A 16,035-nucleotide genomic window follows, 5' to 3' on the forward strand; every position below is an offset into this window, starting at 1 on the left:
TGGCAATGGCAAGAAGAGGAATTTGTTAACATCGAGTATATATTTAAGAGCCAGGAAGTCGTTTCTGAAAGTATTTGTTTGGAGTGTAGCCACCATGTATGGAAGTGAAACATGGACGATAAATAGTTTGGACAGGAAGAGAATAGAAGCTTTCGAAATGTGGTGCTACAGAAGAATGCTGAAGATTAGATGGGTAGATCACGTAACTATTGAAGAGGTATTGAATAGAATAGGGGAGAAGAGGAGTTTGTGGCACAACTTGACAGGAGGAAGGGACCGGTTGGTAGGGCATGTTCTGAGGCATCAAGGGATCACAAATTTAGCATTGGAGGGCAGCGTGGAGGGTAAAAATCGTATAGGGAGACCAAGAGATGAATACATTAAGCAGATTCAGAAGGATGTAGGTTGCAGTAAGTACTGGGAGATGAAGAAGCTTACACAGGATAGAGTAGCATGGAGAGCTGCATCAAACCAGTCTCAGGACTGAAGACCACAACAACAACATAATGGACAAGACTGGTTCAAATGGCTCTAATCACTATGGGACTTAACATCTGCGGTCATCAGTCCACTAGACTTAGAACTACTTAAACCTTACTAACCTAAGGGCATCATATACATCCATGCCCGAGGCAGGATTCGAACCTGCGACCGTAGCAGAAGCGCGGTTCCAGACTGAAGCGCCTAGAACCGCTCGGCCACAGCGCCCGGCAATAGACAAGAGATGTTCGAAATTTGCATACGAAATCCTGAAAGTTTTTAATCCAAGTGAAGTCTCTGATTGTAGTTAATTGAATACTGCTTCTTGGGAGTATCAGTATGTACTCCTCTAATATTTTTTTTCTGTTTCGTCGCGATTTTTATCCATTAATAACAATGCAGCAACAGTGGCGACTGCTCTGGTTTTGAAGAATGACTACTCTTTTGTAACAAGTACTTGCGGCGTGTTCCTGAAATAAACCTGCCCGAATGAGTTGGAGAAGTAAATTTGAGTAAGTTTTTGTTCTAATGGGAACACCTCGGCGAATTCTTACAGAAGTTATTTGTTAGTGGACGCAAGCCTTTTGTAATACTTCGCCTCTAGAGGCAGCTTGACGATGGCAGCGCTTGGAGACAAATGATTATCTTTCAAGTAGTGCCGATTTTCTCCGCTTCTGGCGGCACTAGCGAAATCGTCAAGTTATCGTGGCCAAACAGCTTGTCCCCCCTCTTCTGGAGTATTGCTATGTAGGATCCGCCTCCTCTAGAACTGACGGAGGACATCGACAAACCTCAAAGAAGGGCAGCTCATTTTTTACTATCGCGAATTAGGAGAGAGAGTGCCACGGATATGATGCGTGAACTGAGGTGGCAATCATCAAAACAAAGGCGTTTTTTCGTTGTACGACCTTATCGTGAAATTTCACTCACCAACTTTCTCCTCAGAGTGTGACTATTTCGTTGGCGCCCACTTACATTGGCAGAAATGATCATCATAATAAAATATTTTCCTGTGCGCTGTTCGAGAGTGGAACAGTAGATAAAAGTTTGACGGTGATTCGATGAACCATCTGCCAGGCGATTAATTATGAATTGCTGAGTAACCATGCAAATATAGATGCAAATGAGTGTGTTCGATAAAGCATGAAAGAGTATAAAAATTATTTTCACACACTAGACACGTGTGTAATAAATATTTTCACGTGAGAAGCCTACTGCTTAAGCGTAAGAAACATTCTAATATATGCTTCTGTTATGTCATCAGCTTCAAAACAAGTACAGTCAGCAACATTGATAGTGTATGACTTGACGAAACAACCCACAACGCTTATCAAAGGCACGACAGGAGTGACGATGGAGCTGCCAAGTTTGTGCTACTGCTTCGTTACGGGAAGCGCTTATCAGCTGCAGCCTGATAACTTCAATACGAGACAGCAAGAAACCGCCGACAGTGCATGTGTCGATTAGAGCAACAGCCTTGACAACGAGATCGTCTGACACGCCTTTGCGTCGCGACTTCTCGCTCTAAGGACCCCGTAAACGATCAGACGAGTTTGAAAAAATCGCTCTTATCTATCCACGGATTTGCCAAGCAAGTCCGTACACTTTCAAACAATGTTTGTCAGTTTAGCCTCACTTCGAAGCAGGCGCTATTCACGTTCGTGTGTATTTTTATAGTAGTTAGAATGGCCAGAAATGGAGACAAAACAGTCCTGGCATTGACTTTGCCACTGTGTGTAGAGAAGAAGAAAATACGACTCTGGTCCAGGGAATGACTCAAAATGAGAGATTTAACCAAGAAAATCTGCTAAAGGAAATATTACCCTCAGAACCTGACGATTACAACTTTCTTGCGAATGGACAATGAAACTTTAAAAGTTGTTAAGGTCCTCCTAAAAGGGCAAACTTGCCTGTCAAGTTAGATTTTATGAAGGCACATGTGTGTCAAACAAACTCGTACATGTACAAAAACAAAAAAAAAACTTTTCGATTTAACCTTACTTTTGAAGCAGACGCTTTTCACGTATCCTGTATTTTGGCACCATTGGGAATGGCTAAAAATGCAAGTAAAACATTTCTAACACGCACTCTGAGACTGTGTTTAAAGAAAAAGAAAACAAGACGCTTTCCAGGGAGAGGTTTAAAATGAGCAATATACAACTGAAATATATACACCTTCAAAACCCAGTGGTTTGAAAGATCCTGATTTTGTGTGTAACGATGAGTGTACTGAGATTCACAAAATAACACGCCGTGAGGGAGCTGAAATTGTCGAAAGGTAAAGCTGAACTGTTGGCGTTAAGACTACAACAGTGGAATTTTCTTGGTAAGACTTTAAATGTGAACGCGCCGTATGCCATTACTTCCATTTTTCGAAAGTGAAAAGAACTTGGTGTTTTGTAGCGATGTACAGGGACTAACGACAGCTATGGGCATCGACTATAAAAGTGATCAGTGGACATTGTTCATCGACTCCTCCGCATTACGTCTCAAGTGTGTGCTACTGCATGATGGCAACGCGTTACCATGGATTCCAATTGGATAAGCACCTTACATGAAAGAAACATTATAGCATAAAACAATTGTTACTGCGATTGAACTACAACATGTTTAAATGGCAGATTTCCCGAGGTCTGAAAGTCGTAGCCGTATTACCTGGGCTACAACGCGACTACACCAAATTCTGTTGCGCCCGGGATAGCCGCGGCAAAGGGCGTCATTATAAAAAGAAATATTGGCCTAAGGTCAGTCACTTGAGCCAGGATCTTACAATGTTATCCACGAAGCACTTGTCGAATCCAACAACAGAGTTCTCCCTGCTCTTCATGTAAAATTGAGGCTAATGAAAAACTTCGTTAATGACACGGATAAAACTGCGGGAGCGTTTCTCTATTTGCGCGAGAAATTTCAACGTCTTAGTGAGGCGAAAATAAAAGAGAGGATTTTGGTAGGTCTCCAGATACGCAAACTGTAAAAAGATGAGTGTTTCGAAACCATCCTGACAGGCGATGAAAAGTTAGCTTGGGATGGCTGTGTTCGTGTCAGCAAAATTTCTAGGAAATAAGAGAGCAGAGAACTACACGGATCTTGTGGCAAACCTTCTGCATATGTATGAAGATAGTAACTGTTCTTTCGAGAACAGTTACTGTCTTCACGTATATATAGTTAAAGGCTACCCAGCCGTTGACCTTCGTCTGTGCGAATGCGCACAGGTTGCCCAAACTCTGACGGGAATCGCCAAAGCGTGCGCGAGTAATGAGTGGGTGGACAAGTGTCTATAAGGTACGTTACATGTGTAGAATTGTGGACAGTTGGGAATGTGAGTCTCACGGGAAGCGTGCAAGGGGTAAGTCCCTGCAGTCTCGCTGTTCATCAGTGTCCTCGGTGGCTCAGATGGATAGACCGTCTGCCATGTAAGCAGGAGATCCCGGGTTCGAGTCCCGGTCGGGGCACACATTTTCAACTGCCCACATCGAGGTATATCAACAACACCTGTCGGCAGCTGAGGGTTAGTCATCATTTAAGCCTTCTGCAGTGCTACAGTAGACTGGGGTGCAACATGTCCTTGAAGCTACATTTGTTAGATTCCCATTTGGACTTCTTTCCTGAGAACTGTGTGGTGCTGTAACCGACGAGCACAGAGAAGGCTTCTACAAGCAAATTTCGGACATGGAAAGAGACACCAGGATAATTGGAGTGCATCAATATTTGCCGATTACTACTGGACATCAGTTACGGAATCACCAGCAGAAAAGTACAAGCCCCAGGCACAACAGTTGCGCCTTCGGTGTCCTACCTACGAAGGATAATACCAAGATAAACACATGCATATGTTTATATAGGCAATAATCGTGACTTCAAAACGAGAGCTAATCTTGCATTTTCATTAACATTTTTGTTATTAGCACACCAGAAAACATAAAGAATAACTGCGTTCATGCCAGTTACAGAAAAAAAAGTGAAATCTTGTTGGCTAGTGTGATTTACCGATACAGAAAGCAGGCGTCGATCGACAACATCCTCTTGGGGCACATCAATGTACGATTGACCGTCAAAGTCGCGACGGCCGACTAGCTGTCGTTACCGCAAAGCTCCCTCGGTGACATCACGTGGGGCAGCGCTTAACAACCACAGTCGTCTACCGAAACTCGGGAGTCGTCGGTTAGCTCACAGGGTAGAAGCCTCAGACACGGCCAATCGATTCGGCTCATACTTGGCAAGCCGCTTGTGTGCAGACTAAAATGAAAGATTCGTAGATTTTTGGCTCAACCCGTTTTTGAAAAAACCACACCTAAAGTTCACGGCGAAGAATCGACTAAAAATTGACGGGATCGGCAGATAATTGAAAACCGAGCATTTCCACCAACATGCTACGGGATCTGCAGACACACATTTTCGTAGAAATCGAGGAAACAAACTTTTTCGATTGCCAGTTACACTTCTGGAAAATGAAAAAAGAACACCAGGAATTCATCGACCTAGCAGAGGGAAATTTTATTGACACACAACACACCATCACAGAGACACAGCCGTATCCACGCGAGTAATGTCAACAGAGCGAGCGCAACGTCGGCGCTAGTGTTGTGTATACCCTCCTTTTTCAGCATTGCAGGCTGCAGTTCTCCCACGAAGACGATCGTAGAGGTGCCGAATGCAGTCTCGAGGAATGGCCCGCCACGCACTGTCCACCTGGTGCCAGGTGTGCAGACCGCGCAAGATGACGTCTCATCCGGTCCCAAAGATGCACAATGGGGGACAGATCTGGGGATCGTGCTGGACCAGGTAGTTGACGTACACCTCGAAGACCACGTGGGGTGGCACGGGAGACATGTGGACGTGCATTGTTGGGAAAGCAATGTTGGTGTATGAACGGTAGCAAGACCGGTTGAATAATGGTTTCAGTGTACCGTTCACTGTACAATTTTCCCGCTGCTATCACCAGTGGAGAACGCAAGTGTAGGATACGGCTCCGCACACCATGATTCTGGGTGTTCGTCCTGGGTGCCTCTGTTGTACACAGTCCGGTTTTTGGCGCTCCCCTGCACGACGCCACACGTCCGTTCGACCGTCATTGGCTCCGAGGCAGAAGCGACTCTCATCACTGAAGACGACACGTCTCCATTCGCCCTTCCATAAACGCTTATCGTGACACCACTGGAGGCGGGTTGAGCAATGTTGGGGCGTGAGCGGAAGGCGCCCTAACGGCACGCGGGATCGCAGCCCTGCTTCACGGAGACGGCTGCGAATGGTTCTCGATGATACCACCGGAGCAACAGTGTCCCTAATTTGTTGTGAAGTGACGGTGCGGTCTTGTACGGCACTTCGTAAGATGCGGCGGTCTCGGCGTGCACCTATGCGTCGCCACTGTCCGGGCCCAGGTCGAAGGGCACGGGCACCTTCTGCTGACCACTGGCGACGACATCGATGCACTGTGGACAACTCTCGCCCCACGTGTTGCGCAATTTTGCGGTATGTCCGTCCGGCCTCCCGCAGGCCCACTGTTCTCCGACAGTCGCACAAACGGTTCACGTGCACGCTGTGGCGGCATGCTGACGGTGTTGGAGACACACGAGGAGCTCCGTATACCTCGGAAACTGGCTGCCACTGGCTCTGGCGGTCAACAACCGCTGAGCAGCTTGCAACATTCCACGGCTGATAACGCGGTTTCTGATGTGTCCGCAGTGTGGCGCGTTTGACAATCGCATCCACTGCCCTCTCATAGTGCCCCGTGCAAGTATAGCAGGTCTTATTCACTTGCGTCAATGTGTTATTTTTCCACTTTCCAGGACTGTATATGTACTCATAAAGTAAAGTTTGTTTGACGAAAGCTCCGCTGTCGTAGCGACCGAGGCATCTGGCTGCGGAGCAGAGAACCGGTCTGCTTATGCGGACGGTCTCGTCCTCGTTCTTAGTAGCGGTGCTGAGGTCAGGGAGTCGTCGGCACGGATCACCGTCTACAGAGAAGCGTCTCGCAGATTCCTTAACGTCCGCCTTAGCGAGGATGGCGCTACGCCGTTGCATGAAGCTCGTACTGCTTAGGACTCGGGTGCGCGGGTGACGTGCGGCGCACAACTGCCCTCAAGTGCCAGCGCCCACCGTCTCTACTACGAGCTGGGCTCCCAGATATCCAGCACGTGGCACAGGCAATCCCCATTCCGCCATCCTAGCCTGCCGCATGCTAGCGCCATGCGGTTCATACGTTTGCCGCGGCATGCTGTTCAAGATAAGGTAAAAGACCGTCACACTTTCGCGGCACAGGGGCGGTTTAGGTCTCTGTCATGTCCCTGACAGGGCGATAGCCCTTTTCGACACCTCTCAAATGGTGGTGTGGCGCCTCACCAGCCTGCTGCTGGAGACCCTCGCACCACGCTCTCTCTCCGTCCCTACCCCGCTTTCAGGCGCCCCACCGCCCTTCTTTTACACGGCGCGAGTTGGCGCAGTCGTTAGCACACGGGATTTGCATTCGGAAGGACGGTGGTTCACACGTGTGTCCAACCATCCTGATTTAGGCTTTCTGTGATTTCCACAAATTGCTTCAGGCAAACGTCGGGACGGTTCCTATAAAAGTGCACGGCCGACTTCCTTCCCCATCCTTCCCTAATCCTATGAGACCGATAGCCTCGCTGTTTGGTCCCCTCCCCCCCGCCCCTCCACCTATGGCCGTACTGCGCTACTGACAACCCACGTGACGTCCACAAAGGCGCCGTATGGCTTTCTGTAGCAGAATAGGACACCGAATGTGATTGAGGGGAAGCATTCCCATGTCGGCTGGCGTGCCGCATGGCGATCGGTGTGTGCTACTTACCTTCCCACTGATGTTGAGTCTGCACGGTACCTTACGGCCTTTGGGAAGCGCGAATGCCAGTCTGGCCTTCTTCACAGGGTTCACCTTGCAGACACCCCGTTGTGTGTCGCCTGTGATGTTCTGGGCGTGGACGTGCATCGCCTGGTGTGAGGATCGGCGGTAGGTATCTTGTTCTCGGTGCTGCAGATGCTGGCCTTTATTATCCGTACGACTCCTCACCTGCTTCTCTTTCCGGACTCGGGATACTTCCCATAAACGAAGACGAACTCCACGAAGTGGATTTGTGGACGCAAAATTTCGTCGCGCTGTCATAAACATTACGTTGATCTGACGTCCCGTATTGATTTCTGAGGTTATTTTACGCAGTGTTGTTTCACTGTTAGCACTGGTAGCTCTACCTAAACGCCGATACTCTCGGTCGTTATGTGAAGGCCGTCTGTGGTGAGAAACAATGCCTGAAATTCGGTGTTCTCGGCACACTTTTCACGCTGTGGATCTCAGAATACTGAATTCCCTAACGACTTCCGAAACGGGGTGTCCTATGCGTCTAGCTCCAACTACCATTCCACGTTCAAAATCTGTTTATTCACATGAGTCACCTGAGTGCAAATGACAGTTCCGGCAATGCACTGCCCTTTTATACCTCGCGTACACGTTAGTACCGCCAATGTGTATATGGACGTCTCTAACCCATGACTTTTGGGACCACAGTCTATAAGCAGTATGAACGGCACCATCCACACGCAAAGACAAAAGTTCGGGGAACTCCTAGTACAGTATGAATTTCACTTGGAATATCACCAAAGCTATTGTTAGTTTTGATGTGTGTCTCAGACACAGTTTTCGTTTAACTTATAGAACCTGCCAAAGAAGCAAGTGTTCCTCATAAAACACCCACGTGCGCTTATGCAAGGGGCAGTAAAACTGGTAACAGCTGCTTAGGAGGGAAGCACAATCGTAACAGTGACTTAGCCATTGTTATCACATAATCTACAAGCAACATTTTGCTCGTTACGACACATCGTGGCTAAGTGCCGTGACCTGCAGCTGAAATGCGTTAACCACGGATTGCCTCTCAGTTTACGCACTCGTAGATAACGTGTAACGAAATCACGTTACGTTGTAGTCCACTCGAATGTAATCTCTTCGACAGAAGCTACGATTGATGTATCAAGTTGACAAACAACTTACACATTGTGAAATATTTTTTTTATCTAGCAGATAACGTAACCGTTCACAATTCATTGTGCAATACGAAGAAATTCAGCGAAACGAGAGTTTACTTTAGTTTTTTGCATGTTCCTTGGACCATATTTGTGACATACAGCTATAACGTGGACCGTATCAGTCCGTTTAAAAATATTATAAGTTTCTCATACCATACACTCACCAGTTACTTAATTAGAATTTCTAGTTTAATCTGTATCCATAGTGAAATATTGTGATCAACATATCCTGCCTCCTACGGAATTGCATTGTTAAATGAATTGCATTGTTTAACGATAGACTATTTAAGACGGCCAATTAATAAAATTTCTAAATATATTTTCGTTTGCTCTTCCTGGCTTGCATCATTATCAACAAACAGCACTGTGTTTTGTGGTGTAAGATGGAGAATATTTAACGAGGTATGTTCCAGAAAGTGAGTGTTCTAGATATTTATACTTTTTTAGAAGGAGTGTATATTACAAGATATTGTTGATAAACTTGTTGACTATGTTGACACATAGTCGCCATCCCGTTCAATGCATGTGGTGAGCTTCTTTATGCCCTTCTCGAAGATCTCTCCCACCAGCTCCTTCCGCCACTTCAGAACCTCTTTCTGCACCTGCTCGTCGGTTGAAAATTTAATTCCACTCATGTGTGCCTTCAGGCAGGTGAAACGACGGTAAATGGTAATCTGAAGGCGCCAAGTCAGGGAAATGAGGGGAGTGGGAGGGAGGAGTTCAAAACATCCCAACCTAACGAGTCCAAGCGCGCCTCGGTGGCTAAGGCTGTGTGAGAACGGCATTTGTCGTGCAAGAAGCACACCCCGCTCGTCTGCATTGCGCTCCTTTTGTTTTGAATGCTCTTTTCACTTTTTTGGGAGGGGCGATTGTTCATGGTAAGTCTGCGCCTGAGGCAGAAATTCGACCAAAATGATACCTTTTTGGTCCCAAAACACTAAGGCCATGATTTTTTTGCTCGAAATTGGGATTTTGAATTTTTTGACGGATAGGGAATCGGTGTGACGCCACTGGGACGGCTGTCGTTTTGCCTCTGGCGTGTAATGAGCCACCCCAGACACAACAGAACGCAGGAAACCTTCACCTCCCAGCTCAAGTCGCTCAAGAAATTCGCAGGCTCTACTGATTCGACTTTCCTTGTGCTGCTCTGTCAACTGTTTTGAGGCCCATCTTATGCACAGTGTCCGGTAGCCCCGCGTTTGTGTGAGTGTCTCGTATAAGCGAGTTCTGGAGAGTCGTGGAAACATCCACTGTCAATCAGCAGTCTCGAGAAACAATTTCCTCGATTTTTTGCACCAACTCATCAGACAAAATGGAAGGTCTTCCACTGGGTCTGGACATTTGTTCTGCTCTGTCAAACTCCCTACAACACTCAACACACTCGTTCTATTCATAGCAACTTCGCCGTAAACCGTTTTGAATCGCGAAAAGTTTCCGGTAGGTGATGTTCCTTCTGGGAGTAGGAAGTACGTCAGAATACGAGGCTCACACTTGACGGGATTTCTTACCGACATTTTTCACGCAACTGGATACTACAACGTCAGTTTACGTACTACTATGTACCTGCGATGCTCGCTCCGGTTAGGGAATCCTTCTCTACCATTCAGCGTTGCCAACACTCGAAAAACAAAAGAACTGCAAACCGTTATGGTTACAGTACACTTACTTTCTGAACAGGTCTCTTACGTACAGGAGTGATCTCAGTACTGGATGCTTTGGAAGAACAAGAGTAATTTATTCGCATTGAGAAGAAAATTCATCTTGAAAACTGTGCGATGCCTCTAACATGGCTGTTTCCTTCGTTTCACTTAAATACGAACTGACGCACTCACTTCTTGCAAATTAAAAGACATCTTTCTGAGTGTGAAAACAATAAGCAAAATATGGCACTGCCTCGTGTCGGCCGGGTTCCCGGGTTCGATTCCCGGCGGGGTCAGGGATTTTCTCTGCCTCGTGATGACTGGGTGTTGTGTGCTGTCCTTAGGTTAGTTAGGTTTAAGTAGTTCTAAGTTCTAGCGGACTGATGACCATAGATGTTAAGTCCCATAGTGCTCAGAGCCAGAGCCTCGTGCCGGTGCAGGTGGTGACAAGATACAACTCACCAAGCACAAATATTGTTGAGGACATAAGTCTACAGTGTACGTCGAAGAAATCTGCGTCTGTTGTGACTCTTTCTAATAGTTTAAAACAAATAACAGTCACGACATCCTGTTCTTGTTAAGTTTTTGTGACACGAATTTCTTTTGGTTTTAAGGAGGATGTCTGCGTCTTATAATTATAAAGGGCGTTACTGTGATATAGGACGTTACTGAAATAATGCTGTAAACGAATGATATTTTTGTTAAACTTACTACTCATCGAACTGGTCTTTTATACTAATATAAATCTATCCATATTTGCCGGAGATTATAGGACGAGAGGTTGCCTTGATCCCTCTGAATCATCAAGATGATATGATCTGCATGTCATTATGCTCTGTGCTTGCTGTTTCAGTTTATCTGTAGTACTTCTGTAGGATTTTACATAACATTGTGTTATCACCGTCGCACAGTACATCATTATCAGATGTGGCTGTATTATAGTTACAACACTAGATTATGCCAGGTGACATGAATGACTGAATATAAGGAATACATTTCTTCAAGCTTAGTTACAGGTCCTGTATGGTTTTCAAGGGAATCTTACACCATTCTTGCTGCAAAATGGTGGCCAGTTCAGGTAACTATGATGGAGATACGTAGCGATCACGCGTTGCTCTCTCCAAAGTAGGCCACAGAGGCTCAAAACGTTGAGAACGGATGACTGGTGGCCGGGCGACACGCGACAGTTCGTCAGTGAGCTCACCGAACCAGTCTCGAAAGATGCGAGATGTGTGAAGAGGGGCCCTGCCGTCTTGGAACACAGCGTAACCATTGGGGAGCAAACACTATGTCATGGGATGGACCCGATCACCCAAAATACTCACATACTCCCTGGCGGTAAGGCGACCTTGGAGAACACCAATGGAACTCACTGGATACCACGACGTGACGTGGCTGCCCGAATCACCACCCGACCCCCGCCATGTTTCACTCTCGGTACGTAAATTCGGCCAGAAGTTGGAAACAGTGTGCAACGAGGCTCATCCGACCAAACGACTCCCTTCTGTTGCTCCACAGTCTGGGTTTTCTGTCTTCGGCACCACGTTCTCCTGTTACGGGCATTTGCATCACTGATGAGTGCTTCTGGAATTTCAACTCGTCCTGCAGTTCCCTGCATCTGGAGGAACCCCAGTTCGCGTTATTTTGGTAGTGAAAGCGTTCGCGAGTCCAGCATTCAGCTCTGCAGTGCCTTTTGCAGCCGTCGTCCTCCTAATATACGTCACAATCCTTTTCAACGATCGTCTATTACGATCACTCAACACACACTTTTCGAAGCGTTGCGACTTTACGGACGATGCTTACCCACCTTCCTGCATGCGATATAAATCTTCGATACGGTGCCTCTTCGAACATCAACGCTTCGGTTTCCTCGGTTACGGAAGCACCCACCAAACAAACGTTCGCCAGCAATTTTCCCACGTTCTAATCCACTTAGCTCCGACATAGTTCACTCGCAACTACACAGCACGCTGTTTTGAATACGACTGACACTGGCCAACGTACTGAGGGCGTTGCACAGGTGCCGTCAGTACTCACGTACAACAGCGCAAACCTGCTAGCATTCGCATCCACGCTCGAGCATGTTTTCTCGCTGTGTTTCCACATTATTGTCCAACCCTTGTATATGTGTGTAACAGGCCAACTGGTATTTGAACCACTGAATTCTGAAAAACACGTAGCTCCGAAGTATTATTCAGACTCTAGAGATTTCTAAAAGACATATACTCGAGTACCTATAGTTTGAAGTTCAAGTGACATCACAAGAAGTTCGAATAACTGAGAATTCGGTTCAACGAATGTTTGATTGATACAGGTGGAATCGGAAAAAGACAAAATAAAAAATTTAGTTAAGTAGTTCCACTGCAGTTTCAAAAACATGCTGTTTCCTTACAAAGAGCGGCAGAAAGTACCAGCTAGAACTCAAACTAGCAGAAAGATTATTTTGCCCACTTTATTTTTATTTAACATTTAAAACGAAAGACACATATCCATTAGCGAGAACATATAAGAAAACCTCCGTTTCATTCATTTTTCCATGCCGAACAAACTGTGTCATTAAAGCTTGCATTTTTCTCCACAAATGTTCTTAAAAACGGAAGTATGTCTCTTTTTAAAATGTTAGTGAGGCACACATCACTAGTTGTGAACCCTTCAAGGCGCAGAGTCCTCTACACTGAGTATGCCTCTTCGAGAGGGGGTAACTCCGTATCTTATGTTTTCAGCAATCTTATCTTCTGCTACAGGATTATCGACAGCGCCGATGACGGAAACTTTTCGCTTACATCCTTTTTTTCTTTTTCGGTCCACATTGCAAGACCTAAGTAGCCTGCTTCTTTTCTGCGAAAATCGGTAACTTCACGTCAGCCTCATAACTGCTCTGTGCTATAGTTAAGTTATGAACTGCTGAGAAAACAAAGGAGTATCGTGAAGATGTGTATAACAAAATAAACACGTGAACGCGTAACGCGTATTACGTATTACCGAGTGTTAGCTGCTAACTTCGAATTATTGTGTGTTTGCAGAGCGATCTGCCATGACAATCGCTTCGATTTAACCGGTGTACCAAAACACACAAAATTTATTCGATTTATCGTGAAATCTGATTTATCTAAGGAAGATTCAAATGTAGTTCGATTTAAAGAACTACACGCTATCAACATATAAAGGAGAGAAGGATGTACTCTGGCGCCTCATCGGAAAGAAAGTACATCGACAAGAAGGATTTACGTGAACCACTGAACATTAGACAGATATTTATGTTTTGTCTATGTAGGAATTCCTTATGTAGGAGTTGTGATTGTAATGAAGTCAATAAAGCAGACATAACGTGTTATAATCGCGCTTTTGAACTGTAGAGAGGAAGAGACAACGTGATCATAACGATTGTATAAGATGGGAAAATTCGCTTTCCCAACCCTCTCCTTTCTAACCAATTTTTTTTTCTTTTGATGTCTTTTTTCGTAAAATATGAAGTAACGTACACACTTACTTAAGACAAAATTAAGTGCTCGTCGAGTGTCCTATGAAAGCCGTTAGTTAAGAAACTTAAGGGAATTTGCGTGTACATATGAACTAATGAGTCGTCCAACTGCTATGAGGATTACCTTCGGGACAGTTCGGCTTTGCTATTTTATTGGGTCAGCATATTGGACGTTGGACATCTTCCATGCATCTGTGACCACATTTTCTACTCTTTGATACAGATATATTTAGTGTTCAGTCTTCAATGAAAGCATAGAATACAAATAAACTTTATTCAGCTCGGTTTTTATCAGTGTATACAAACGCTCTAAGTTTCTCACAAACGACGAAATGAATTTTCTTCCCTTTCTGCAACGCATTTGACACTGATCTTTTCAAGCGCTGCAACAAAAAAATGCTTGTCGTATACGTTTAACACTTTCATCAAAATTCACATGCTGATTCAAAAAGGAAGAACAGATTTCAATTGTTTATTACAGACAAACCATGAATGACAGAAATACACTGCGCATATTACTGGATAGAGGAAGATTCTAAGTTTTATGTTCGCACAGATACTATATATGAGCGCCATGCGTTGCTCCAAAAACATCGAAACGGTAGTCTATTTCATTCCACACACGAATCACCGGCTCTCTGTTTATCGAATCATTAGCTCTTGAAAATAGCTGCCATGGTAGGGACGAAGACGCTATTTTTTATATAACCCCGCAGAAAAAAATGCATGGTGTGAGGTCTGGTGACCTGGTAGGCCAAAAGCAATGAAGAAGATCTTGGCCACCTCTTCCACTCCAACGTTGTGGGATGGTGTTTGGGATGGTGTTGCTATGAACGCCACCCTTCGAGGTGAAAGTAAGGCTGGGCGCCGTCAGGCATAAAAATGAAATCATTGGAAATTTCGCGAAGTTGAGGAAACAACCAATTTTGCAGCATCTCCAGGCATGACATTCCTGTCACAGGTTCCTCTGTAAAAAAAAGATGGGTCTATGAACCTTGTGAACAGAACGGGCACAGTTTGGGTGAGTCTTTTTCATGTTCGTGATGATATCAGGATTTTGTGACCCCCAAATTCTTACTTAAAGATTCTTTAATCGGTAGATGAAATGTCGCTTTGTATTAAAAGACGAGTCGAACGGAAAAAGGGTCCTTTATCTTATCGTGGGCAACTGAAATGCAAAATTCATACCTTCTATTACGGTCGCTGCGACCAGTTGCTGCAGTAACTGCAACTTTCAGGACTTCATATGTAGGCGTCGTTTCAGAATACACCATCACTGTTTGAGGAACTTCAAGTTCCTAACCTGCCCGTCTTGTAGACCACCGAGGGCTCGGTGTGGACGCATATCGGATACGCTCGACATTTTCATCAGACGTACGTGGTCAACCATACGCAACAAACTTCCCAGAATTTTGTATGCCAGTCATAATTCTGCTTCTCCAGAGGTGGCTTCTTGCTGAAACGACAACGGAATGCACGTTGCACTTGAACAATGGATTAACATCGCGCAAATTCCAACAACCAAAGTGATTTCTCTTGTGGTGTAGTTACGATGTTGCTACAAATAAACAACAGCACAACTGTCAAAACTTTCGACCGTCCTCTATCCAGTGGCATATGCAATGTGTTTCTATGTTTTATGGTTTGTCTGTAATAAACAACTGAAATGTTTCTTTTTGAATCACTCGGTATTATAAGAACTGTGATTACCAACACTGGCGCTCTTGAAAGGTGGAAAGGGAACATCATATCACTTACACAAATATACATGACGTATAGAAGGTCTGGTGCACCTGACGACGAGTGCAAATTAGAAACGCACGTGCACATGTCAAGAAACCACGGAAAGTTACTTAATCCTGCGTGTGAGTATTCAGTTTGTTACCACCGCAGCTGCAGTATCGTAAGTGAGCGGAGCCGGCAGGAGAGGAGGAGGCTTACCAAAAGGTGAGCACGGAGAGCGGGTTGGCGGCGACCCGCGGGTTGGGGTTGGCCCTGCGCCTGGACGCGTCCATGTGGCCGCCGCCGCCTGACCGCTGTCCAGCACTGACCGGCTGGAAGCCTGGACTGGACTGGCCGGCGCGTCGGCGGCAGCAGCAGATGCTGGCTCAGCTCCCCCCTCTGCCTCCCACCTCCTCGTATCTGGCCAACAAGGACGGCGCTTAATCTGCCGCCGATACGCGATGCTGACCTTCTGCGGTCCTGAATGACTTGCGGTAGCGAAAATTTTGCAACAGTCGTAAGAGTAGCACGGCCAGTTCTTCCCGTGAAAGGTTATACACGATTCACGTCCTGATTTATAATATTACTACACTTGTTTCATACAGTGTAGTAAGCGCGGCTATGTGAGTTCCGAACTTTAGACATGCCCGTACATATTAATCGTAATTAGAGCAATGTGGC

At 45.6% G+C, this 16,035-nt stretch overlaps 1 protein-coding gene across 2 annotated transcripts in view; it reads right to left on the reverse strand.

Annotated features, from left to right (window-relative positions):
* The window catches only part of LOC126163186 (ATP-binding cassette sub-family C member 4-like), a 275,451-nt gene that overhangs the window by 203,590 nt on the left and 55,826 nt on the right, over positions 1-16,035 (reverse strand). The window contains exon 1 of one of the 2 annotated variants that reach the window (XM_049920138.1): positions 15,574-15,694. The exons of the other annotated variant lie outside the window; for it this stretch is intronic. Within the exon in view, the coding sequence (XP_049776095.1) occupies positions 15,574-15,647 (74 nt within the window). The 5' untranslated portion in view covers positions 15,648-15,694. Of the gene's footprint in view, positions 1-15,573; positions 15,695-16,035 lie in introns of those variants that run through there. 2 annotated transcript variants of the gene reach the window in all.

Source organism: Schistocerca cancellata, chromosome 2 (assembly GCF_023864275.1).
Source record: "Schistocerca cancellata isolate TAMUIC-IGC-003103 chromosome 2, iqSchCanc2.1, whole genome shotgun sequence".
In the NCBI taxonomy this organism is placed as follows: domain Eukaryota; kingdom Metazoa; phylum Arthropoda; class Insecta; order Orthoptera; family Acrididae; genus Schistocerca; species Schistocerca cancellata.